This window comes from Eumetopias jubatus, unplaced genomic scaffold, assembly GCF_037043125.1.
Source record: "Eumetopias jubatus isolate StellerSeaLion01/CBP00866 unplaced genomic scaffold, mEumJub1_p1.0 scaffold_1, whole genome shotgun sequence".
In the NCBI taxonomy this organism is placed as follows: domain Eukaryota; kingdom Metazoa; phylum Chordata; class Mammalia; order Carnivora; family Otariidae; genus Eumetopias; species Eumetopias jubatus.
The window spans coordinates 203,106,324-203,134,299 of record NW_028274807.1 but is presented as its reverse complement, the minus strand read 5'-3'; the positions used below and the strand labels follow the sequence as shown (position 1 = coordinate 203,134,299).

The following is a 27,976-nucleotide window of genomic DNA, read 5'->3' as shown; positions in this document are numbered from 1 at the left end:
GACCCCAGCACCCCTGCTCTGGCCACTCTCCTAGGTCCCACACTAGGCTGCCCTCTAAAAAGTTGCCAAGGTCAAGTGAGCCAGCAGGAAGGGAGGAAGTGCCACTGTTTTTAGGAGGTGCATGGAGTTCCTGATTTACACCTGGGCATCACCACCAACACAACCCATTCAGTGGGGTCTGCTGTGGGGATGGGGTGCCAGACTGTCGTACCACCGAATTCAGAGTCTTACTCATCTCATGGGCCTGGGGCAGTGAAGCCTGCAGGCAGAGGCGGGACACCTAGTTTAGACACCCTAAGCCCATCTGGCATCGACTTGGCCAGGTTTATTTACATCCTGGTGAACTGAAGGGAAAGTCTTACAATGGCAGGGAGTCGCCCATCTGCCTCCCTGGGAAGAATTAATTGCTCACATTCACACAAAACAGAACAAGACACAAGTTGCTGTTTCAGGAACTAATCCATCTCGCTTGGCTGAGAAGCCTCTGGAGTCTAGGCACTGGGCATGCCTCCATCATAATTACAATGAACACCAAATGAATGATCTGCCATGTGCAGTCTCCATTCTTGTATTCGGTAAAAGTATTTCTAAATACCACCCCCACACCACAGAGTGGGTTCTAATATCAATGCCCATTTTGCAAACAAAGGAGCTGAGGCTGAGAGCTTAAGCGATCTGTCCAGGCGTATATGGTTAATAAGAGTCAGGGCCAGGTCCTGTGTCCGAGCAGTCGGACCGCTGACCACTCCGCAGAGCTGGCCCTGCCCGAGGAATTCCACACTCAGCCACGAACTTCGTGATGAGAATGGTTTGTTCTCACCGCCGGTCCATCAGGACGGAATAAAGCATGTCCCAGATGCTGGCTCTCCAGGGATCTCCGGGATGTCAACAGGCAAAGAAAGATGTTTGTTTAAAATGGCTAAATAGGCACTCTGCAGTAACCGAAATCGTTTGTCATGTCAAAATAATTGGCAACCATCGCCTGAATTTAAACTTAAGATTTAAAGTTCCCTGGAACTCGAAATGTTTGGGGTGTGGTTCCTTTTTTGTGCATCTTTTTGGACAGGTCCCAGCACAAGGATGCGAGGAAGGGAAATTGGCATGTTTAGGTGCTAACGGTTCTTCTGCTGCTTTGGGGGGGTCTGCCTGGGGCTTGTGGGATGGGAGGCACGTGGCCAAGCTGGTGGCAAAGGAAGAGCGGCCATGATTCTGGTAGAGAGCACCGGGAATAAAGGGCTAATGCCAGGTCTTTAGGGAAATCACCTGCAGAAGTCCTGACCTGTGGGCTCACTTCCTGAGACCACTGTCAGTGAGACTCAAGAGGCAAAAATCAGACCTCAGTTGAGGAGAAGCTCCCAAATCCCCATCTACTGAACTTCCTTCTCGTTTAGTTGGAGTGGATGAATCTCAACCCAGGCCTCCAGTTTGGCGTGGCAGGGAATGAATGCTCCTGGGTAGAGACTCTGGCCCATTCTTCAGTGGTGTAGAAATCAAGCAGGACCTGATAAGGCACACCAACACTGCCCACCACCACCTTGTCTCCCTTTCCACGCCTCCGGCCTCCCTCCCCAGCCTGGCTGGGACAAAGCAGCCTGCTGCAGGACAAAGGGATGTGGAATGATGGCCGCCCACGAGGCAGCCCCATGAAGACGCTGGGGCAAGGGTGGTGGTCGGGGCCAGGCTGGGGGGATGCTTCAGGCTACTGTGGGAAGTCTGGAGGAAGAGGTGGGTAACGGGACAGGTGGCCATTCTCCAGCTCCAAATAGCACGGGCACCTCCCAACTGAGGATGCTGGGCCACGGGTAGCCACAAGAACTTGCCCACCATGCTCCCATTAGAGTTTATGGGTTCTCCAAAGGTCAGGGTCACACTTCAACCTCATGCGCTAAATGCTGCAGTGATCAGCTAGCCTACCTGGACATTGACAACAGTTAAAAATAAAAGGACTGGGGATGAATACGTGCCACTTCCCACCAGGGAAAGGGTGGAACTGAGACACAGGACCGCACCGGGGAGGTCAGGGCAGGGAAGAAGGCGGATTCCGGCCACAGGACGCAAGGTAATGGTGAGCTGCTGTCCAGCAGATGCCAGTCTACAAAGAAGAACAAGGCTGGGCCCGCCTTCCTGAGTCACATCCTGGGATTTCAGGGTTCCAAGGAAGTCACGTTCCACCCCCTGGGTGAAAGAGACCCATAGTTCTCTTTAAAATAGTTTACCATTTCCATGGCTCTGAGAGCAATCCTAGAGGACATGGTAACCTAAAGTTCAAAGGGCAATGTTAAAAGCAACCCCACGGGTCTTCCTAGTCAATCCAACTTGCTGGAACAGTTTATCAAAACAGGGGACCGTTAGGTCCACCCATTCACTTCCTACTCTAAATCCCCAAACTCTTTAGGAAAGAAATTGATGCTCACTGATGCAAGTTGTTTATTTTCTAAAGAAACTGAACGATCCTCTGAAGGGGACACTAGCAAGCAACTGTCTGCAGGGCTTGTGTTTTGAATTATTTCTCTAAAGTGGTGATGCGTGTGCAAATCCAAACCTTTCTGCTGTATCCTTCCCTTTTATGATCAAAGAAAACACACCCTATTAGAAATGCAAGTTAGAGACCCACAACCAGGCTGCCAACTGTCAGGGCCAGAGTCTGGAGCAAATGGATACATTGTTGTATAAATCTCTGGGACTGTGGCCAACCCAAAATGCGGACTTTCACATTTCACTTCAGATCGAATCAAACTGCACCGGACGAAGGAATGATTTCAAAGAGGGCCACAGAGGGAGAAAAAGTTGCATCATAACGGACTGAACGTGGGAATTGCAGAATTAAACAACAACATAACTCAGCTGATGACTGCTGTGAATAATTCATGATATGCTAACATGCTATAAGGCCGGCTTAAATCACACTTACATTTTATGAAATGTTAAAAAAGATTCATTTTGTCAGACCCTGAAGTGTGAGTTACCAGGACCGTGAAAGTCACTAAAGATCACAAGGATGGGTGGGGGAAGAATCAGAGGAGCAGATCGAAAAACCCCTCTGTATGTGTGCTCACATTTAGAAGCCGCTGGATCTCCAATTTCTTCAGTGTTTCAGCCCTAGAGCACTTTGTTCCAATGGCCCCCACCTTGCCAGTAGAGATTAGCTGTTCAGGTCCTTTGGATACAAAGTTGGCAGGGAGATGGTTGCACAAGAATCCATACACAAAAGACTATATGTTGTAGGATTCCATTTGTACCAAGTTCCAGAAGACAAAACCAATCTGTGCTTACATGTCAGAACAGTGATCCTCAGGGAGACAGGTATTAACTAGGAAGGGGTAAGAGGAACAACTCTGGGGTACCAGAAGGGTATACACACATGCACACGTATATATGTGTAGGTATATACATATGGAAAATGTATCAAGCTGTATACTTAACATTTATATATTTTCTTGTATGCCTCAATAAAACAATTTTTAAAACTCAAAAAAAAAAAAGTTTACTTGAAACTTGCCCTGATGAGAGGCTCAACCCCCCTTCTCTGTCCTTCTGGGCATGCACCGAACCCATCCCGAGTCCCACTTTGTGCCTGCAGAGTGCTGGGCACGGGGTCTCATTCACAAACGATTCAAAAATCTCTGCCCTCCAGGTCCTAGACTCTTGCAGAGCCTCACACTTCTGGCTACAACCAACTGTGTTTGCCCAGACAAAATGCTGTTGGCCTCGGATTGAAGCCTGAAGGGGTCTGAACCAGGCGTGCGGTGAGTTAGGCTTGTGGGACCCTGCCCGAGGGACCCTGTGGGGTGTGTGGCAAGGCTTCTTCTGAGGATAGGGTTAGAAGCAGATCCACTGGTAAGGACATTTACAAAGCAAGCCTTGGGATCGAAAGGCGCTTCACTGATTTTTTTTCTTGTGATAAAAAAGAAAAAAGAGAAGAGACTACTCATCCTTCCACTACCCACAAATAAACCCCACAAATATTTTTTTCCCATTTTAAAAATTGTGGCAAAGTATACATAACAGAAACTTTACCACAGTAACCATTTTTAAGTGTACAGTTCAGTGACATCAGGTACAATTACGTTATTCTGCTAACACTGCCAACATCCATCTCCAGAACTTTCCCATCTTCCCAAACTCTGTCCCCATTAAATACCAGCTCCCTGTTTCCCTCCCTCAGCCCCTGGCACCCACCATTCTGTCTCTATGTATCTGGCTCCTCTGGGGACCTCATACAAGGTATTCAGTATTTGTTCTTTCGTGTCTTGCTTATTTCATGGAGCATCACGTCGGTGTGCTTCACTTCTAAACCCGAGAATTGCTAACCACTGATTTGAACAACAACCAAAAAATTGAGCAAAATGGCACATAGTCTTCAATTCATACATACACACAATATTTGCTTTTGAGAAGGGGAGAAATTTTTCTTTAAGCGAAAAATGATGTCAATAACTAGAAAACTCAAAAGATGGCAGAAGGGTATGAAAAAGAAGCAGGGGCATTTCTCTGCAAAGTGAGCAGCTGGTCAGAAAGTCACTCAGCCTGCTAGCCATCAGCGCTCAGTGACCTTGACCTTCTCGGTGCTGCAGACCCAATGATGGGCTACCATGACCAGCGTTCTAACAGGCCTGCATTCCTTGGCGATTAGGAACAATAGACAAGAAAACTCTCTTGTCTGAACATAAACCATGAATTGGTTAAACTAAAAATAAATTTAGTTTCAAATGGGTTTTTCCAGAAGGTTATATGAGCCCATTTCTACCTTATTATTCACCATCCCTCAAAGCTAATGTTAAGAGATGGGGTTGGGAGGGCAATGGGGAAATGCTTCATTATTAAAACATCCACATTTGATTTAGTTCAGCCTGCAGCTTTGAAGAGCTGATCCTGGGGGAGCAGGGAGGGGCAGCAGGAGGGAAGGTTCTATTAAGGCCTGACCTGTGCTCGGGGCCACTCGAGTCTTGCCTCCACCACTCAGCCTGATGTACGTAACACTCTCTGTCTCATGAGCCAAGTCTCTCCAGTCATCCCTGGGGCCGTGCTTGGCTGCTCTGCTTGGGAAAAGCCATCTTACTTCTTTAAACTGTAGGGTTCTCATCTGTACTATCTGGCCCCAAACATTGACTACGCGGGACTTCTACAAGTATTGCAGTGATACTCTATGTGTAAAGTGCAAAGAACAAGGCTGCGCTGGTGGTAGGCCCTCATCTAGAGATGGCCACCATCGCCTCCACCCCCCCCAAGAGGGGACAAAGCCCCTGAGCCTCTGAACCCTCTGGTGGGCAGAATTTCAAGATGGCCCCAAAGACATGTGCTGTGTGTGTTCTCTTCCCCTTGAGTGTGGGAAGGACTCTGAATATTATGGGATGTCACTCATGTGATTAGATGGTGTTGTAGGGCCAGGTCAACACTATCCTGGTGGGCCTGACCTCATCAGTTGAGCAACCTAAAAAAGTCTGGGCTTTTCCTGGAGAAAGAGAATTGAAGTGTGAAAGGAATTCGACTGGTAGAGGTGGATTCTCTGTAGCTGGTTTTGAAGATGGAGGGGGCCAGGTGGCAGGGAGTGTGGGTGTGGGAAGCTAATTGCTGTGAGCAGGCTCAGTTTTCAGCTACTGAGGAAAGGGGGACCCCAGACATATGGCCACAAAGAACTGAATTCTGTTACCACCCTGTGAGCTTACGGGAGGACCCGAACTCTAGATAAGAACACAGCCTGGCCAATGTCTTGATTTTAGCCTAGGGAGACTGAGCAGAGAACCCATCCACATCATATCTGGACTCCTGACCTACAGAACTATGAGTGAATTAATGGGTGCTGTTGGAAGCCACTAAATTTGTGCTAATTTGTAATGCAGCAGTAGAAAACTAGTATAGAACTTGTAACCAGATGGGGTACCAGGCAGGACCTGCTGAGCTGCTCAAGGAAAGGGGTTTGGGTGAGTATATGGTATTGTCTAGGACATGGATCCTTCCCTTCTTTTTTATTTTTTATTTTTTTTATTTTTATTTTTTATTAAAGATTTTATTTATTTATTTGACAGAGAGAGACATAGCGAGAGCAGGAACACAAGCAGGGGGAGTGGGAGAGGGAGAAGCAGGCTTCCCGCTGAGCAGGGAGCCCGATGTGGGACTCGATCCCAGGACCCTGGGATCATGACCTGAGCCGAAGGCAGACGCTTAACGACTGAGCCACCCAGGCGCCCCTTCCCGTCTTTTTTAAAGATTTATTTATTTAACAGAGAGAGAGAGAGAGAGACAGTGTGCTGGGAGGGGCAGAGGGAGAGAAGCAGACTCTTGCTAAGCGCGGAGCCCAACGTGGGGCTTGATCTCACGACTCTGAGATCATGACTTAAGTGGAAATCAAGAGCCAGATGCTTAACTGACTGAGCCACCCAGGCGCTCCGGAGCTTTCCCTTCTGAGCTGAGTTACCATTATGGTGTTATGTCAAGTGGACAGCTTTTCTGGAAGTATACATCCACGAGGATGTCTAACCTCATTGTATTTACTGTAAAACTTCAGTGCCCAGATGCTGGAAGGTGACGGGGAGGGAGGTGGAGGAGGGCATCAGAGGGAAGCTCATGCCGTGGTCGAGAGAGCTCATGGCTGGTCATCTCACCTGGCCCTGTGGGCAGAGCGAGAGTAAAAAGAGGGTCCTCAGATGAAAACCAGACGTCAGGGAGAGAGCCAGTGGGAAGCCTGGCCTTAACACCCCAAGAGTCCAGAAGTGTTAGGCTGTGTAGGGGCTGGCCAAAGCTGGGGGCTGGTGGGAGGTGGCCTCTGGGAATGATGGCCATAACCTACCACCCCGATGTGTTCGGCGTCTGCCACGTGCCAGGTACTTCCTACACACATCCTTTAGGTAAACTGTTCACATTCACAGCTGGGAAGATGCATGGCTGAGATCCAAACCCAGGACTGCCTGACTCCAAAGCCCACGCATGGTTGCTGCTCCAAGATGTCCACCCTCAAGGTCACAGGCTGCTGGGCAGCCAGCCGGGGCCCAAGCGTTTGCCCCAGCCACAGCTAGGGAGGGACCCGCTTCAGTGTGTAGCACTCAACATCAATGCAGAGAGAAAGTATCCTGTTTGCTTTTCCAACACCCACTCTGAGTATCAACGCTGCCCTTCGCCCTAGTGCAGACAGAGGCCCCTGTGACGGTATACTGTGTTCGGTAGGGAGGCAGGAGCCTAGCCATCCAAAACAAGCCTGTTTGCCTAGTTTGAGCCCCTCTCTTGGCCTGTCATCTTACCCGCCTCAGAGCCCTGATCCCAACTCTCCTCATGAACAAGTCCTGGGCAAGGGATGACGTCCGCTCCTGCTGTCACCTCTGACATCTTCCCCCACTCCCTCTGTAACTTCGTTCCTGATACTCTGTCTGGAGGATGACCACCGGATGACTCACCCCTCACTCCAGCCTTGCTGCAACCAGAAGGACAGATGGCAGCATTTGCAGCCAGGGGATCAGCCTTCACCAAGTGGTGGCCGAAAGAGGGGCAAAATGGGTCTTTGTGGGGGGCCTTAGGGCTGCCAGTTTCTTAACTGCAAAGACCCAAATTCTTGGTTACTTGGGGGGACATAACGGGGGAGGGTGGGTATATCACCTTCGCAGGAGCCAAGAGAGCCAACTGTTTGAATCTCTTGTTTTAGGGATTAGGGATCAGTACCTCTTGCTGTTATCGATGTTTCCAGCATTCTTAAAGGGCAGGGGGGTGTCAACCCACACAGCCTGGCTCGGACAACAAGTCTCCAAACGAAGCTCTCTCAAACAACCACAGGCCAGGCCCACAAAGTGATTTCTCTGGCAAACCTCGGGTAAAACAGGTCAGCAAAGGAAGGCTGCACACTTCAGCAAATCTTTGGGGCCAGACAGACACATGCTTTCCTCACCCACAGGGGCTAGGACAGTTCCCAAGAGGTGTTATGTCAATGAGGGGGGCCATTAAAGAATACGTTACACTAGAGCATGGTGATTATGGGAGGTGTTATGTCAACATGATCAACCGTTATGGAAGATGTCTCCTCACTGAGGAGGGCCACTAGAGAAGAACGGTTGTTACGGAAGGTGTTATGTCCATGAGGATGGATGTTGCAGAAGATGTTGACATGGAAGGTCTTAAATCAACAAGAATGGATATTATAGGGGGTTCAGCCATCATGGAACAAATTCCATCAACAAGGATGGTCATATTGGCACCTGGACAGTGCCAGTATTGGGACCAGCCGCTGATCTCAAGGTCATTATGCTAAAAATTCAGGGAGATAAAAAACAAGGTTGGGGGACCGAGAATGCTGAGACGAGGGTTTTGAGGAGCCTGGCCCCAAAGCACATCGTGTTGGCAGGTGGAAGAAAACAGCCGATGGTTATTCCCGAAAGGGACAGAAGAGACTGTAGTTCAGAGCACTTTCCTTTTCATGAACCATATTCCTTCCTTACAGCAGGAGCTGGTCCTACTGCTAAGTGCTATTATCAAGGAAAGAGGAGGATGGGAACAAAACCAGCTAGAAAACCCCAGAGCAAGGAGGCATTTAATCCTCATTCAACTACGTTCTGTTTTGCTCCTATAGCTCGTCTCCAGTTATAAACCGTATATCGAAGGATCATTATTTTTTAAAAGTTTTTATTTAAATTCCGGTTAGTTAACATACAGTGTAATATTAGTTTCAGGCGTACAATAGAGTGATTCCACACTTTCATACTACACCCTGTGCTCATCACGACAAGTGCGCTCCTTAATCCCCATCACCTATTTCCCCCACCCCCACCTATCTCCCCTCTGGTGACCAGCAGTTTATTCTCTCTCTTGGTTTCTCTCTCTCTCTCCCCACCCCCCCTTTTGCTTGCTTGTTTTGTTTCTTAAATTCCACATATGAGTGAAATCATATGGTATTTGTCTTTCTCTGATTGACTTATTTCACTCAGCATAGTATTCTCTAGCTCCATCAATGTTGTTGCAAACAGCAAGATTTCATTCATTTTTATGACTAATATTCCATTGTATGCGTGTGCATGTGTGTCTATGATATATATGTATCATATATAGATAAATAAGATGTAGTGTAAATATGTATATGTGTATATGTATATACCACATCTTTATCCATTCATCAATTGATGGATGCTTGAACTGCTTCCGTAATTTGGCTGTTGTAGATTATGCTGCTATAAACATCAGGGTGCACGTATCCCTTTGAATTAGTACTTTTGTATTCTTTGGGTAAGTACCTAGTAGTATGATTGCTGGATCCTAGGGTAGTTCTATTTTTAACATTTTGAGGAACCTCCATGCTGTTTTCCAGAGCGGCTGCACCAGTTTGCATTCCCACCAACAGGGCAAGAGGGCTCCCCTTTCTCCACATCCTCGCCAACACCTTTTGTTTCTTGTGTTGTTGATTTTAGCCATTCTGACAGGTGTGAGGTGATATCTCATTGTGGTTTTGATTTGCATTTCCCTGATGATGAGTGATGCTGAGCATCTTTTTGTGTTGGCCATCTGGAGTTGAAGGATCACCCTTAATTACATTTTTCCAGATAGTGGATCACTTAGCAAGTTGTCTTTTCAGAGATGATGGGAAAATGCTCTGGAAATATCAGAACAACACTGTGGGATTATTGGTAATGAATGACAGAGCCACATTTCCACCCCAGAGTCAACCTCATGGTTTGTTACGATGTCCCACAGACATCAGACACCGGGAGAACACCTTGTGCTGCTCCTCCTCTTTTCCTGCCTACAAAAGCTAGTCTCCATCATCCCCAACCGCAGTTTTTATACATGTATCTTTTAAGTGTATTTATCACATTGGACAGTGTCTCAAACTCATGCTTTTGGGGCCCAAGCAGGCGATGTAAACGAGAAAGGCCAACAGAGGGTATTTGCTGAATCCGAAGTGCATGCTTTACTAAACACTTTGTGATTCAGCTTTTTCTTTTTTCAAAACACACCAAACAGAACTGGGTCAAGGCCTCTAGGCCTCTAATTTGTAGCCCTCAGTGTACCTGTTTGAATCCCTTCTGGATGGTGAGTCCCTGGAGAGCAAGGGACTGGGGTTTCCTACCTCTGTATGTTGACCGTCTAGCACAGGGGGCCTCCAAGATCTGTGGAATGGATGGGATTTATTACCTAATGGCTTAAGATTGCGCTAGATCTTTCAAAGACTTCCTAGCCAAAAATCAAATTCTCTAGGCCTGCTCAGTGCTAGGCTCTAAGAGTGGATAGGGCGAGAAATGCAGCAATTTCCTCTTCAAGAAAAGTTACTCCACGTGGAGAAGACAGCTTTGGTCATGAGTTCTCCAATTCCTAGGGACTTGATCCTTCTACTCCGTTCCTTCTACACAACCAAATTCTTGCAGGAAGCAACTGTAGACTTTTTGAAGACAGTATTTACATTCACAAAATCTGTTTTTTTTTTTTTAAGATTTTATTTATTTATTTGACAGAGAGAGAGAGAGACACCGAGAGAGGGAACACAAGCAGGGGGAGTGGGAGAGGGAGAAGCAGGCTTCCCGCGGAGCAGGGAGTCCAACATGGGGCTCTATCCCAGGACCCTGAGATCATGACCTGAGCTGAAGGCAGATGCTTAATGACTGAGCCACCCAGGCGCCCCTCAAAATCTGTTTTTTAACAAAAGTATTGATTGCTATCCTCATACCTGGCTTTGAAAAAAAATTTTTTTTTAATTTAAGACTATTTTTAAGGCAAAACTTTGGTGCTAGAAGGCAAAAGGCAAATCAAACGTTGCCTGGGGATTGACTGCAAAGGGGTCTGGAGGAACTTTGCAGGGTGGTGGGAATGTTGAATCATGCATTTGACAAGACTCGTTGAACAGTGCCATTGAGATTGGTAAAGCTTGTGCTCAGTATATTATAGCATAATAGAGCTGAAAAATATATTTTACATTTAGATAAGTAATACATGAAGCACAAAGCAAAAAAAAAAAGAGTTTTGATCAGTAAAAAGTCTTACTTTTATCTTGCATCTGGGGTTTTTGTCAGGGGCAACCAGTGATGTCCGCTTGTGTGTCCTCACACAGGTACTCTCTGAATATGTAAGTATATATCTGTATGTCACCCTGATTTTACTTCGGTTCCTTTTGCCAACAGGCAATGCGCTATACTCACTGTTCTGAACTTCACACTTTCCTGTCCATAATATATCTTGGGGGTTACTCCATATCAGTACACTGAAAGCTACCCAATTGCCTTAAATGGCTATGTAGCATTCTACTGTTGGGATGTATCATCATCTACTTAACCAGGCTTATAAGGAAGGACATTTGGGTTGTTTCCAGTCTCCAACTACCAGGACAAGGAGCAGAAGATGCTTATCTAGAGCTTCCAGGTGCCAGTGGGACACACCTTCCTTGGGTCCCAGGTCCCTGGCTAGAACTTGTATTGTATTCCCCACACAGGTCAGGCACAGACCAGGGAGGCTGAAAGATTTGGATGGCAGTGTTCGGCTGCATTGGGTGGTGATGGGCTTCTGCAAGATGACCCAAGCACTGTTTACAGTTTTTTTTAAGATTTTACTTATTTATTCATGAGAGACACACACAGAAAGAGAGAGAGAGAGAGAGGCAGAGGGAGAAGCAGGCTCCCAAGAAGCAGGGAGCCCGATGCGGGACTCGATCCCAGGACTCTGGGATCATGACCTGAGCCGAAGGCAGACGCTTAACCATCTGAGCCACCCAGGCGCCCTACTGTTTACAATTTGAAAAACGTCTTCTATGTTCTAACAAGTTGAGAACTTGCTCCCCACAGATTTAGCCCAAGGCTGAAGTGCCTGATAAGATTGTCAGCGACTTCTGGGCCGGTTGGGTAATCCTTCTTCAGCTCTGGGTGGAGGGGGGAGGATTAAAGGCGGGGGTCCAGCTCTGTTTCCACGGCTTGGCACATTCTAGCTTAGTCTTGGTGTATGACACCTGCTCACAAGAATACTATAACCCTCAGAAGCCTACTGGGTGTTCTCATTCATTTCGCAGATAAATTGGGCATGGCATTAAAGTTACATAAAACTGGTCTAGTCAGTTTCTTGGCTAACAGAAAATATGTGTGTGTGTGTGTGCACACGCGCATAGGGACTCACTTGCAAACAATTTTTAAAAATTTGTTCTAGTGTCATTGAGAATGACTTCTTGCCATTTTTTTTTTTAAGATTTTATTCATTTACTTGAGAGAGAGCGAGAGAGAGAGCACAAGCAGGGTGGGGGGATGTAGAGGGAGAAGCAGGCTTCCCACTGAGCAGGGAGCCTGATGTGGGGCTTGTTCCTAGGACCCTGTGATCATGACCTGAGCTGAAGGCAGATGCTTAACTGACTGAGCCACCCAGGCACCCCGACTTCTTGCCATTTTTAATCCAGCAGCTTCACTTCTAGAAACTTCCCATGAGATGTCCTCACACCTGCCCAAAGTCACCTGCACGGGGACAGTAACTGAAGCACAGCGTGTGGTAGCAGAGACCAGAGAACAACCTCTGTCTCCCACGAGCAACCTGGTTATGCAGACCACGACCTGGCACCTCCATCCAGACCATCTGCTCTTGAAAAATCTCCAAGTTCTTCGTGGGCTCAACTTAAATAATCAAAGAAATAGCAATTCTCATTAACTGAGGAATCTGTTCTCGGCCAGACCGGGTGCTGAGTGGTTTACAGATGTGATTTCATACAGACCTCCAGCTACCCATGAGGCGCTGCCATGTCCCCATTTGGAACTGAGGACACTGAGTCGTAGGGAGGCTAAGTAACTAGCCCAAGTTGTCTAGTTAAGAGGTGGGGGAGTCAGGACTTGAACCAAGCTCTGCCCTATCCCAACGCTTGTCTGAATGAGACTGCTTCCAAAAAGCTAGCAGGTAACCGTGAGCCCAGTTAGACCTCTGGCTCAACTCCTTCCATTTCTCTGCGCCCCCCTCCCTGGAGCTCAGCAAGGAGGATAGCCCATCACCGCTGCTGAATCTTCCCGAAGACAGTGTTCCCAGCTGCCCGGGGCCTCCAGCGGGAGCAGCAGCATACCGTAGTCCCTACCTCCATGCTTCTGGCTCTTGGCCTCTCCCCCACCGTGGCGTGCCACTCTGCATAAGAGCCAGATGTCTGTCTGGGTCCAGGAGATGCCCCGAGCCCTTCACACTCAGGGGCTTTATCTCCGCAGCCCTCATGGTGTCCCCGGACCTCTCACCAAACATCTGTGAGTTGTTTTCAGGCTCAACACTGCTTTAGCCAAACATTTTTGTTTGAAACTGCCTGATGTTCCTGCCCCCAGACGAGTACCGGAAGATAAGGCATCTGTTTGGATGGATCGGTGTGTGCCAGGATGGACACCGTCCTTGCCCAGCTCCCAGCTGGACCACACATCGTCAAGGGCTACAGAAGGCTCCTCAGGGCTCCAAGCATTGTGTGGCATCGTGCGTGGCCACATGGTGGACCCCACCCCCCAAACGACAGCTTAAACTCCACGTAATTTGGGGACTCATTAGACTTTGATGAAACTCATTTCTGGAGACTATCTTTTATCATCCCAGACAGAGACAGCAGATCGGTACTTTGTACGTTTTTGCAGAAATGGCACATTTCACCCAGAATCTTCTGGTCTTCTGTCATGGAGGGTCAGGAGTATCGGCATTTCACTTAAAACTTAAAGAAAGCTACATCATCTGTGCTTATGGAACAGTTTTAATTCATTCTTTTGAGATATTTCCCAACTCATTACTTAAAGATGCTCCCACTCTGAAGTGAGGCGTTTACTGGTGTTGGAGTCATATTGCTGAGGTGTGTTGGCATCAGGCAGCATGCACGGCTGGTCCGAGAGGACAGACCCTCCCCAGCAAAGTCAGACCAGCTAGGCTCTCACTGGTGCCCTGGTCTTGGGTTCCTCTGCTCAGGAGAGACTTGAGAAGCGCCGATTACTTTTTTAAGTCCAGTAGTTGAAGAAAGAACTTTTCATTTCATACAAGTTGTAAAGTGAATGTCTGTAAAGCAAAATCTGATTTTCTATTGTGTTCTCTCACAGATTCAGCATCACTATTTAGAGAAAACCAAACCAAACCATGCCAACCCGGTCAGGATGCTGTGGGGGCAATGTGGCTCAAATGGGGGAGATCACGCAGGACAATACAGAGTCCTTGTCACGATCATTCCTGCCACCAAGAAACAGTCCTCCACACAGGGGGACTCTGCTGAGCACCTGCAAGGCTGGGTGCTTGCAGTGGGACTTCCTTTCTTCTAGCCTCTTTTCCTGAGCTCGTGTGAGACACAAAGATAGCAAGATGACAAGAGTCGTGCTGCCCACCTGAACATGCGCACGCGCACGCGCACACGTGGCTTTACTCCCTGCTTCCTTCGCTGTATCTCAAGCAAGTCCTCATCATTTTCTGGTGATTCCCTTGAAAGTTTCCAGCAGTGGGGTTGCATTCCTGTGGACCCACTCCCACCCCCACCCACTGCCTCTTGAACCCACGTTCAGGGGACCAGCAGAGACTGAGCTCGTCTTCTATGCGGTGACGCTCCCAGGTCCTGGTGTGACGCCTAGAACCTGGACCGTCAGAGAGGTCTCCTCCACCCTCTGCAGGAGCAGAAAGCCGTGGTCCCCTCTGTCAATCCACATTCTCTTTTTTTCTACTTTCCAGGACTGAGCTTCCCTCTCCCTCCTCTTCTGTCTGATCGGCATCAGATCTGGAGCCAGAAGACCTGAGGTTTAGAACTTCGGGCCCTCAGCCCCTTCCAACAGTGTGACTCAAAGAAGTCACCTACCTTCTCTGAGCTCGTTCCCTCCTAAAAAGACTCGGCTCGAGGCTTGACCTGGAGTCCCCATCTGTTCATTCCACGTATAATTTATTACATGCTACCTAAGTGCCAGGGTCCATTCTGGCCACTAAGCTCATGGGAATTGGATATGAACCTGCCTGAGCTGTTCTCCTAGCTCAGGGGTCTCCAGGAAGCCCGCAGATCATCTTTGGTTTAAAATCAGCTCATAAAACATGAGGGCTGGTGCTTCCTCTGCATGGTCCAAGCCCCTACATTAAAGATCGGAAAAACCGAGGCCCAGAGAGGCGAGGCAACTTTCCCACGTCCTAAAGCTCATGGTTGATGAGACTTGAGGTTACCACCACGTGTCCTGACTCTTAAGTCTGGTGCTCTGCCCACTCTGCCCACTGCCTTGCCAACTGGACAATGCTAACTTCTTCCAAGGTCACATCTAGACTACATTTCAGTTTCCCTTTCAGTGGGATGGGGCCATGCCACTGAGTTTTAGCCAAAAGAATGGCAGCACAAATGATTTGAAATGACTCCTATGCTCGGGCCATAAAAACCTCCCACGTGAGTCCCTTTGTGTTCTGCTGTCTTCTGTCAGTTTGATGTGGATGACCACACATTGAAGATGTCAGAGCAAGAAAGCGGAAGGAGCCTGGGTCCTCATCACTGCTTGGAGGGGATCCCCTGTTTGGGAGCTTACATAAGCATGAAATATGCATCTGTTGTGTTTGAGCCATGACCCACACTTGAGTCTGTGTGCTACAGCACCTTAGAGTGTGTTACACCTTAACCATGAGACTCACCTATGTAAAAAGTCAGTAAGAACAAATGACTCCTCACTATCAACGTGAGGTGCCACCAGAACCCATGCCTGGCCTCAGTCTTCCTGACACCCAGGACTCCAGGCACACTGAGCCCTTAGCCAAAAGTAAATATTTAAAAGGAAGTTCAAAACGTTTCTCTTGCTGAAAATGTATGGTTAGTTTCAGCTGGAAAGATGAAAGGAAGGAGTAAACCGCAGTGTGGGGAGGTGCAGAGCCTGCACTCTGAAACGGGTCTGCCCGGGTCTGCCCGGATTCACAGATAAGCACCACCGCTCATTAGCTGTGACCTTGGGCAAGTTGTCTCACTTCTGTCACTCACTTTGCTCCATCTGTTCTTTGTTACTTTCTGTACAAATCCTTTGATCCAGTAATTCCCTCCTCCAGGAATTTTAACCCACAGGTAAACTTGCCTATATGCTTAATGAAGTCAACTGCAAATATGGTCACTGAGGCTCTGTTTATAAAAATAAAAGACCAGGGTGCCTGGCTGGCTCAGTGGGTTAAGGCGTCTGACTTTGGCTCAGGTCACGATCTCAGGGTCCTGGAATCGAGTCCCACATCAGGCTCCTTGCTCAGCGGGGAGCTTGCTTCTCCCTCTCCCGCTGCCCCTCCCCCTGCTCATGCTCTCTCTCTCACTCTCAAATAAATCAGTCAAATCCTATAAAAATAAAATAAAATAAATAAAGACAAGAGACTGGAAACAATCCACCAGTAAGTGGCTGGTGAAATGTAACATGTTGTGCCCACAGCAAGGAGTATCAGGCAGCCGTCAAAAAGAATGACAGCCCCCATATGTTCCAATCTGGAGTGAGCCCAAGATGGATAAAATCACAAGAAGTGAACAAAATCAAGACACGTGCGAGAAACATCCTATCCTGTATACTATGGTTACGCTCCTGCTGTGTAAAGAAGGAAGGTACATACGTTTATAAACTTGGACATGTGTAGAACAGCTCAGGAACAATGCCTAAGAAACCATGGCTGCCTCTGGGAGAAAACCCGGGGTCAGAGGTGGACAGGGGCATGCTTCCTCCCACACACCCTTTCCTACTCTTTGAATTTTTGTTACCGCGTCCAGGTGTTTTCGAAGCGCAGTCTTGAAATTCTTTGAATATTAAAAGCACATAGAGAACAAATATGAGCACAGCACTAAGTGTTGCTTGTTTTGTTTTAAATGAAAGGACATGTTTGGAGCACAGACATTGTCTCTGAGAGGACTAGCAAACGCAGTCTTCAGGAGTCCCACTGCGCACAGGGGTTATTACTGGGCACTGGTGACAGGAGCCGGGCTCTGCGGTCAGGCTACCTGGGCCGCCATCTTAGCATCATTCCCTACCAGCTGGGTAACCCTGGGCAAGTGACTTCACCTGTCTGTGCCCCTCAACACAGGGGTCTTCGTGGGGGTACTTGCTTAAGGATGGACAGGTAAAATGCTAGCAGGTTTCCTCAAAGACAATGCCTCAATTTACATTTTCTTAGGAGAAAGCAGCTTAGTTTTTATTTATTTTATTTTTTTAAAAGATTAATTTATTTGACAGAGAGAGAGAGAGAGCACAAGCAGGGGGTGCAGCAGAGGGAGAGGGAGAAGCAAGCTCTCCGCTGAGCAGGGAGCCTGATGAGGGGCTCAATCCCAGGACCCTGGATCATGACTTGAGCCTAAAGCAGCTGCCCAACCTACTGAGCCACCCAGGCGCCCCTAGCTTAGTTTTTATGACTCAAACCTTGTTTCATCTATCATAGTTCTTTCTGGGGGAAAGGGAGGAAACAGGAATATTTACAGCTCCAAACATAACACAACATTTTAAACAAAATAATAGAAGGTCTCGACTTAAGTTGCAAATACAATAGGTGGAGTGTCAGGATCTGGTGGAGATGCCCCGAGTGTCGACAAGGGGGGGTTCAGCAAGTTACTACACACAAAGCAGCTGTCCGCCAAGAACCACATAAACGGTTTGGCAATCCGGAAGTGACATCCTATGTCTTTCACGCTGAATAGAATCGGTTAATTACAGATGGGTGTCTTTCTGTGTTTATGCTTTTGGAAATGGTTGGGGGTTTGGGTTGTTACAGTTTTTCCCATATGAAATAATGAGACGTAGGGCATCAGTTTGTGTTTCATGCAGAATGTCTGGTTTTAAAGAATGAATTAGGGGCGCCTGGGTAGTTCAGTCGGTTAGGCGTCTGCCTTTGGCTCAGGTCATGATCCCAGGGTCCTGGGATCGAGCCCGGCATCAGGCTCCCTGCTCCACAGGGAGCCTGCTTCTCCCTCTGTCTCTGCCTCCCTTTCTCTCTGTCTCTCATGAATAAATAAGTAAAATCTTAAAAAAAATTAAAGAATGAATTACTGATGGTAAGTGAGACATGCTTACATATAAAATACTCAGAAGAGTGGCTGGTCCAGAGCAGATGCTCCATATGTGTTAACTATGACAAGAAGTAATTAGTGATTTTTAAGAATGATGTACTGAATACAAACTCAAGGCTACAAGGAGGTGAGGTAGGAAACTTGGCTTTCCTGGCCTGGTTGTCAAGAACATTGCCAGCTGCCTGGGAGAAGGTGAAGGGCTAATTACAAGGCTGTCGGAAGTGGTTTGAAATGATTTGATTGTGGGATAATTTTTATAATTTAGAATCATAATTAAAGGGTATGAACTTTTCTTAATCAGTCAGGTGGAGAGCCTTAGCCACCGGGTCTCCGAGAGCAGGGGTCTTGTCATCCCCCTCTGCCCCACCCACCTTGAGCTCAATCGTGAATCCCTCCAACCAGCAAACTCCACTCCCTCCCCTATCCAAACCCAAGTCAGCACTGCTGTGCAGAATCCCAGGTGAGGCTTGTGTTGTAAGCAAAGTGATTCAGTTCTGGGTTTTTTTTTTTTAAGATTTTATTTATGCACAAGTGGGGGCGAGGGGCAGAGGGAGAGGGAGAAGCAGACCCCCACTGAGCAGGGAGTCCGCTACTGCAGGGCTAGATTCCCGACCCGAGATCATGACCCTCACCGAAGGCAGATGCTTAACTGACTGAGCCACCCAGGTGCCCCCTGGGTTTTGTTTGGTTTGGTTTGGTTTGGTTTGGTTGGTTGGTTTTTGGCCAAAAAAAAAAAAAAAAAAAAATCATTGTTGGACTATTAGTACCATCTAGCTGGGGTGTTCCTAAGATTCTTAGAACACTGTTTAGACCCTACTTGCTGACCTAGAGGGAGGAAAAAACTTCTTCCCTAGATGTTACTGAAACAGTGAGGACAGCCTGCGAGTGTGGGAACCAGCTGCTTACACATGACGGCTGGAATGTACACCAGGACCACAGGATGAGCCCTCCACGGGGCCACGGGGGAGGACAGATCCACCGCCCGAACATTTTCTCTATTCTTCATGCCAGCAATTCTATTTCCAGAGTTTTAGTCAGACAGAATCGTCAAGAAAGTGCAGAACAATACAGTGAACAAGAACACATTCTCAGATATATCCAAACGAGCTAATCCAGCTTATACTATTTTATAACCTCGACAACACAAAGATAACATCATTTTATGTCAGTATAGAATCTGTGCTATGTAATATTTTTAAAGATTTTTAAAAAAGATTTTATTTATTTATTTGAGAGAGAGAGAGAGGGAGGGAGAGTACAGAGGGAGAGTGAGAGGGAGAAGAGACTCGCCGCTGAGCAGGGAGCCCGACTCGGGACTCAATCCCACCCAGGATCACTACCTGAGCCGACGGCAGACGCTTAACCGACTGAGCCACCCAGGTGTCCCTGTGCTATGTAATTACTTTTCACTGAACGGACCTATCAGAATTGATATAAGCAGTCCCCTATTGTCGGACATGTTCTGTTTTTTAGCAGGAAAAGTGGAAAGCAACTTAAATGTCCAATGGGACTGGTGAAAGCCATACAATGGATGGTCCCATATTTGGTTTTACACACACACACACCCCCGAGATAAGACTGCACCAAAAGGACCAAGGTGCTTTGCTCACAGATTAATTTTTTTCATGTTGGTTATATTTATTACCAATTTTTCTACAATAACTATATATTACTTGAAACATTTTAATTGATGTTTTCCACTTCCTTCCCCTACCTTGAGAGCCTGGGAGAACCCCCAGAAGAGCGTGTGTGCAGGCAGGGTACAGACTTCACAGACAAAATGGCAGCATCTGAGGTGAACACTGAGGCTGATGGGCCAGCACCAGAGCAGCTCCCTACAGTCAGCAGAGCACCCCTCTCTGACCCTAAGTCATGAAAATCTGTGGGGGTGAGGAAGAATCCTCAGTCCTGCCAGTTACACATTCCAGACAACAGCCGCCAGCTCCTCATTTGAATCTGAAGAATGATGAACACACATACTCATCGAGGGTGAGTGAACACATTGTTTGATGACTGCTCACAGTTCTGGCAAAAAACAATGGCAGCAAGAATGGGGTCACTGACCCAGATTCTGGTATCTCAGCAGTTCTTAAAAAGTCACCAAGTTGAGGTTTTAACAAAGTTATGATTCCAACTTAACTAGTCCCTCACTCTTGGAAGTGGGAGGGCGGGTGGTTACATCAAACCCACGCAACACACCACACTAAGACACAAACTTCCCTTTACAGTTCAGTTCTGCAGAGATGCCAACCTCACCTTCACGCTACCGAGTCTTTGTTAACAGAGTTCAGAGATTTATTTTTTAAAAGATTTTATTTATTTATTTGTCAGACAGAGTAAGCATGAGCAGGGGGAGGGGCAGAGGGAGAGGGAGAAGCAGGCTCCCCGCTGAGCAAGGAGCCCGATGCGGGACTCGATCTCAGGACTGTGGGATCATGACCTGAGCCGAAAGCAGGCGCTTAAGGACTGAGCCACCCAGGCGCCCCAGCCCGAGTTCAGAGATTTAAAAAACAAGTTCACTGTGTCTCCATCTTTTCTGGACAGACTCTAGTAACTCTTCAAAGGCCCATACCCGTTAGGCCACCCCCAAGACTTCAGGCAAAGCAGCTTTACTCCGCAACAGCTCTAACCTCCAAGACACGGTCCTCAGTTCAGGCCAGAGATGTGGCCGGACAGAGCCAGTTCTGAGGACCACAGGAAGGATTTAAGAAAGTGAGATGGGAAGTTGCTAGGCTTCCCCATACTTATATCTGTACCATGAGACATGGCTCCCAGAGTCAGGCACTTCCTGGAAGGAAGGGACTCTGCTCGAGCTACCAGGAACCAAAATGGCAGCCACCGGGTGAAATCAGACGCATTAACAGAGGCCAGCTCAGGCCAGCCTGTCATCCTTGTCATGACTAATGCCTTGACTGACACTGTATTCTTACTGGAGTTGTTCTGGGTATCACAGACAATGCAAAACATCTCAAACAATTCCAATTTCCATACAGCTCCCAAGTGTGATTGGACACGCATTTTTCTCACACACATTTACACACATTTTTGCTCACGAAATCACTCTATTCTTAAACTTTTTTCTTCCCCAAAGGAAATCTGGAAAATTCAGTCTGACAGTGAATGTGTTCTACAGTAAATATGCATACGTGTACAAGGTTTTAAATGAAGTCTTAAAATGTTCTATGAACTGTGCAGCAATGTTACCGGACACTGTTAGAGGAAGGAACAAGGAAGCTTTCCTGTGGGTTTGTAATGGTGGCATTTGCCACAACGCCAAAGTTCAACGCACCCGCTTGGCTTTATTCCTTAACTTAATTCACACAATCTACCTACCTGCCAAATACAACTCCCCGCCCTCCAGCTGCAGCAAAGAATAATCAAATCGCTTCCTGGATAGCTCTTTTAAAAAATCACAAAACCTGTGCTAGTTTCGGGAAAGGCCTCCAGTCAGGTTCGTACACCTGCTTATTTCTGTGTTTTGATAGTTGCAGGATCCGCAGGGCACCTCCCCGCAGGCACCCGCAGCGCAGAGGCAGCGGGGAGGTGGCAGTCCCTCCCCACAACCGGAACAACTGGAAATTCACACACTTCTCTGGAACGCCCCCTCGCCGACCCCCTTCGGCGGCCCAAGTGCAGACCCTACCCAGAGGCGCGAGGAGCCGGACTGCTGCGCCTCCGCGGCGCAGATGCCTGGCGGTGAGGTATCCTACCGGCCTTCTCCCGCCCGGCGCTTTCATTTTCAAATTAATGTTCCGGAACTTCGGGAGAGCTAGAATGCAGCGTGCGGACCGGGACAAGGGTGATCCGATGAGCTGTCGAGCGCCAAACTACTGTACTCTTGCGCCTTCTCCCTGGCCCGGCGAGGAGGTAGAGGGTGGGCCAGGAGGGCATAGCTCCTTCCCCACGCCCAGCCCCGGCGCCCCCAAGCACCCGCGGGAGGCCCCCAGGGCGCCGCAGGTCGCCGGGAATCGGTCGGGGCGCGCTCTTACTTCCTCCTGCGCCGTCGGCGCGGGGCTCATCCCCCGACCGCCGGGCTCCCCGCTCCGGGGACACTCCTAGGTGCCACGGCCTGCGCCCAGGACGAGGTCGCTTGGAACCCAGGAGGGCACGGCCACCTCGCCCAACGCCGCGCGCCCTGGAGCCGGGCGGTCCCGGGGACTCCGCGCCGTTGGTGCATCCCAACTGCATCGCACCCGGCGACCCTCGGCGCCTCCGCACCCTCCGCCGGGACCCTGCTCGCGGACCACCAACACCACTCCGCGCCACCAGCTACCGCCGCACCGCACTCACCAGCTCCGCGCGGCAGGCGCACGGCACCCAGCAGCAGGACCCCGAGCAGCGCGGTTGTGACCCCGCAGTTCTGGCCGGCCATGGCTCCGGGGCGCCTCGGCCTCGCTGGGGAAATCGGCTGTGGCCGGTGGCTCCGAGCGGCGGCCGCGGGCGCCCGAGCCTGGCACCGGCTGCGCTGCGCTGCGCTGCGCTCCGCCCCGGCTAGCTCACCTGCGTGCGGGCGGGCGGCCCCGGACTCCGCCCTGCGCCCGGGAGCCCGAGCTGGCCCGGCCTGTCCGCTCCTCTGTCTCCTCCCCCCCTTCCTGCCGCAGCGCCCGCCCCTCCCTCCCAGGGTGCTGGGACTTGTCGCCGCTTTCCCGGGCTAGTCTTCCCTCTCCAGCCGGACAGTGATCAAACCTTTGTGCCTACAGGCGCGAAGGTCGCTCTTGGGGAAGCCGATCAGCTTTCTCTTCACCGTCCGGGCGACAAGAAAGCCCATGTGAGCCCTATTTTGCAAGGGAATCATATTTGTGGATCAGCCAAGCCCTGATTTCTCGTGGGCTCGCTCGACTCCTACCTGATTGGGCCGCGAGAACTGTGTGTCTGCAGCCTCAGGCACTTTACCTGCAGCTTGCTTGCTTGCTTGCTTGCTTGCTTGCTTGCTTGCTTTCTTATTTATTTATTTATTTGACAGAGAGAGAGAGAGGGAACACAAGCAGGGGGAGTGGGAGAGGGAGAAGCAGGCTTCCCGCCGAGCAGTGAGCCGGATGCGGGGCTCGGTATGGGGCTCGATATGGGGCTTAATGCCCGGCACGATGCAGGGCTCGATGCGGGGCTCCATCCCAGGACCCTGGGATCATGACCTGAACCGAAGGCAGACGCTTAACGACTGAGCCACCCAGGCGCCCCTATCTGCAGCATTTCTAATGCTCAAGGCATCCCTTCCACATTACAGAGGAGACACACTGCCCAAGGCCAGTTAGGAATTTACAGAGGCAGGGTTTCACAGCGCAGGAAGGGTTTCCCTCCAGCAGAGTTGCTTTGAAGAATCCATGAATGAGTGAATGAACGCAAGAGCCTGGAAATCCAAACATGTCCACAAGCGCGCCTTCCTTGTGTGTGGAGTAGTATGTGTGGTCTGGACATGTGGCATCCAAGCCAGTCTGGGGCTGTAAAAATCCACAGCTTGGGCTCTTTGCCTCCTCCCAGCCGCCTTTGTGCTTTGTGTGTCTGGCTTAGGTGCCCCTGTGGGTTCTCTTTCCACCCTATAGGCCACACACCAAGCCTAGGGCAACAGGGCCACAGGGAAAGATAGTAGATGGCTCGGGGACTCAGCTGGCAGACTAGGGGTCTGCCAGAATGACTCCCTGGGGCCCCCTGGGGCTACCTGTGCCTGTGGGCAGCCAGAGGCTGGGTCAGGGTCACCCAGAGCAGCCTAGGAGGGCTGGGACAGGAACCGGAGCACATGCACGAGCATCAGCCTGCTGTCCAGCCCCAACTTCTGTCTAATTCTTGGGGGGCACTGAACATCTCCCAGTAGCCCCTGAGCTCCTTGTGCACCAGGTGAGAAGTCGTCTCTTAGGAGCTTCCTGCCCTTCCTTCTTTGTGTCTTCCCTGATGAGAATAAAGCAAACTCTGCACTCGGGAGCCCATGGTCCACAAGGGAGGCAGAGATGTCCAGACTGAGGGCAGGACCCACCCTTTCCCTAGAAGGCCTTAGAAAGGCCTGAACTGTGAGCTCATCTTCTGCTCCACTTTCCTCATCAGGCAGATAGGTGGGGAAACTGAGGCCTAGAGAGAGGAAGGAAGATGAGAAAAGTAGGGAGGCGCTTGGTTCTCCCCACTGAACTGAGGGCAAGCTCATCAAGAGAAAGAAATCTTGAGAAAAATCTAAACACCCTTTTAGTTTTTTTATTTTTTTAAAGATTTTACTTGTGTGTGTGTGAGAGAGAGAGAGCACAAGCAGGGGGAGCAGCAGAGGGAGAGGGAGAAGCAGACTCCCTGCTGAGCAGGGAGCCCGATGCCGTACTCAATCCCAGGACCCTGGGATCATGACCTGAGCCGAAGGCAGATGCTTAACTGACTGAGCCACCCAGGCATACCTCTAGTTTGTTATTTTTATTTATTTATTTATTTTAAAAAAGATTTTATTTATTTATTTGACAGAGAGGGAGAGACAGCGATAGAGGGAACACAAGCAGGGGGAGTGGGAGAGGGAGAACCAGGCTTCCTGTTGAGCAGAAAGCCCGATGCAGGGCTTGATCCCAGGACCCTGGGACCATGCTCTGAGCCGAAGGCAGCCACTTAACCGACTGAGCCACCCAGGTGCCCCTAGTTTGTTTTTTAAAGATTTTATTTATTTATTTGAGAGAGAGAAAGAGTGCATGCATGCACGTGTGGGCACAAACAGGGAGGGGCAGGGGGAAGAATCTGAAGGGGACTCTATTGAGTGAGGAGCCCCACAGAGGGCTTGATATCATGACCGTGAGATCATAACCCGAGCTATAACCAAGAGTCTGACATTCAACCGACTGAGCCACCCAGGTGCCCCAACACCCTTTTAAAATGTTTATGTTTGGGACGCCTGGGTGGCTCAGTCATTGGGCGTCTGCCTTCGGCTCAGGTCATGATCCCAGGGTCCTGGGATTGAGCCCCGCATCGGGCTCCCTGCTCCGCGGGAAGCCTGCTTCTCCCTCTCCCACTCCCCCTGCTTGTGTTCCCTCTCTCAGTGTCTCTCTCTTTCAAATAAATGAATAAAATCTTTTAAAAAAAAAGGTTTATGCTGACCCAGAGAGTAAAAGCAGATTTTGTCTGTTTTTCTAATTCTAAGTGAGGATATATACCCCAGCATCTTTTCCTAGCATCCATAACACCATTGTTTCCCACATATAATAATAATAATAATAATAATAATGATAATAATAATAATAATAATAGAATGGCAGTGTGTTGAATTCCAAATATCAGAATTACTGCTTGACACGTTTAAGCCTAAGGAACAAGTTATTTCATTACGGTCTTATTTCTCTGAAGTTTGCTTACCTGTCTTCCCTGGGATCTTGACACCAACTTTCTATAAATGATGTGCAAGTCAGTAATGCTCAGATGTGAAGAGTTGGCAATGGTCCCAGACAGCAGCAGCAGCAGCAGCAAAGGGAAAGAGGTAAGCAAAGCAGGAGGCATTCCTCCATCCTCTGCGTGACAACCCAACTACATAGTTGAAGTCAAGATGCCTTGAGGTGACGTCTTGGTTCTTGGAGTGGAATGTGAGCAAAGCAGTGTCAAGGTATGGATATGGTTTGTCTTATGAACGTGGCTGAATGGAAGGAGTCAGTTTTAAAAAGGTTATTTCTGAGCTGGAAAGAAATGCAAGCAGTCACCGTCTGTTGTTGGAGACAAATGACAGATGGAAGGGTGAATTTTAAAACAAACTATTCCATCTAATTTTGACCCTCTGGAAACCCTACAAAAGCTACGAAATAGAGCTTTTAAAAAAGACGTAAGTGCACAAAGACAGGGAGAACAGAGAGAAGACAACAGCAAGATCCTCTCGGAAGCTGGAAGGCGAGACAAGCACTAACTGCCTTAGGAGCCTGGAGGCAGGAGAACCCTAAGCCGGGTCGGGGGGGTAGTGAGAAGTAGCATGATTTATACCATGGAATTCTCAAAACTAAAAAATAAAACAAAGCAAAAAACCTAAAAAAACCATTTAAAAAAAACAACTTAGGAACTGGTAGCACAAGGTATGGAATGGGACTGTAAAGGAAGGGTTAAAGCAAGGAAAACTGGGAGAAAACTATCTGAGAAGTGCTATAGTTGGATCATTGGAACCTTTCCTCCTTTCCTCCTGGCTGGGCCACTGCCCTTCTGTACCAGTAGAAGTCTGAAGTGTTGTTTTCTGGAGAGGTTAAAAACCAAGGGATCTGGGGGGCGCCTGGGTGACTCAGTCGTTAGGCGTCTGCCTTCGGCTCGGGTCATGATCCCAGGGTCCTGGGATCGAGCCCCGCATCGGGCTCCCTGCTCGGCGGGAAGCCTGCTTCTCCTTCCTCCACTCCCCCTGCTTGTGTTCCCTCTCTCGCTGTCTCTCTCTCTCTCTGTCAAATAAATAAATAAAATCTTTAAAATAAAAAAACAAAACAAAAAAACCCCCCAAGACCCAAGGAATCTGGGTCGCGAGTGCCAGGCATAGCTGAAGGCCTAGGAATCATTCTGAAAAACAGGTAGATAAAAGGAGCATATGCATTCTAAATGCTGAATTCCCCAGCTGCCTGGCCCCAACTTGCCTCCCAGAATGCAGCACAGAGGGCTTTATCATCCATACTGGAGATGGAGTCTTCTCCTGGAGACTCTGAGCAGCCCAAGAGGAGAGAGCTAAATATGGGGACATTTGTCCCCAACAGCAGGATAACCAGAGCACAGGTATGAGGCTCCCAGTGGATAACCCCCACCAACTCAGCTTTTTAAACTCTCAAATATGACCAATTAGGATTTCCAGACATCTGAGGAAAGCTTCTAACATGATAAAGTCAAAGTCAACCAGCTAGCCAAACACAAAAAAAGCAACTTAGAGGAAAGCAACTATATAAGGAGAAGAAAATAAAGCAAAACAAAAACAATTACTAACTTCCTTAGAGAGATAGCAGGCAACATTGTATCTATGAACTGGTAATAGGATGTTATGAAACATGAAGATTCAGGGATTCACAAAGGAGTTCTTGGAAATTAGCCCACCAAAATGATATTTGATATTAACAAATAAAGAGAAGCATTGGAAGATTTCCCAGAAAGTAAAACAAAAGGACAACAAAAAAATAGAAGAGAAAAATTAAGAAAGTAGAGATCCAGTTCAGGAGACCCAACATCTGAATAATGATAATGCTCTTTCTCTAAAAAGAGAGAGCAAATGAAACAGAGAAGACATCATCAGTGATATAATTCAAGAAATCCCCCAAGCCTGCATGACTTGAGTTTCTAGATTTAAAGATTATGGAGTGTCCAGCACAATGGATAAAATAGGCTCACATCAAGGCACAGAAACCTATGAACAAAGAGAAGATTCTATAGCTTCCAGAGGCAAGATATGGGTCTCATGCAAAGGAACAGAAATCAAAATGGGTTTGGATTTCTTAACAGCAGCCCTGGAAGCTAGAAGATAATGAAGCAATATCTTCCAAATGCTGAAGGTTTAATAAATTCCAATCAAGAATTCTATACCCAGCTATGCTCCCAATTAAGTATAAGGTAGAAAAAGGGCACTTTTAGATATCCAAGATCTAAGACAAACAAAATAAACAAACAACCCCAAACATCAAACTCCCACACACCTTTTTTTTTTACAAAAAAATAAAAGATTCTATTATTTTTAAGTAATCTCTACAGCCAATATGGGGCTCGAATTCACAACCCCAAGATCAAGAGTCACACGCTCCCCTGACTGAGCCAGCCAGGTGCCCCTCCCACACACCTTTTGTCAGGAGAATACTTGAGGCTGTGTTCCATTAAAAGAAGAAACACAGGCTCAGTTGGTTGTCTGCCTTCGGCTCAGGTCATGATCCCAGGTCCCGGGATTGAGCCCTTCGTCGGTCGCCCTGCTCAGCAGGGGAGTCTGTTTCTCCCTCCCTCTCCCTCTGCCCCTGCTTGTGCTCTCTCTTGCTCTCTCTCTCTCTCTCAAATAAATAAATCAAATCTTTTTTTTTAAAGAGAAGAAATGCATAAAATAGAGAGAGGAGTAGATATAGGTTTGTGGAGCTGAGCTTAATCACCCTAAGAAAGAGAATACAGAGTTACCAG

At 48.4% G+C, this 27,976-nt stretch overlaps 1 protein-coding gene across 1 annotated transcript in view; it reads right to left on the bottom strand.

The window, feature by feature from the left end:
- Positions 1-22,289, bottom strand: part of CDCP1 (CUB domain containing protein 1) — a 56,052-nt gene extending 33,763 nt beyond the window's left edge. Inside the window, exon 1 of the mRNA XM_028126816.2 lies at positions 22,208-22,289. Within this exon, the coding sequence (XP_027982617.1) occupies positions 22,208-22,289 (82 nt within the window). The remainder of the gene's footprint in view (positions 1-22,207) is intronic.
- Positions 22,290-27,976: the final 5,687 nt, after the last annotated feature.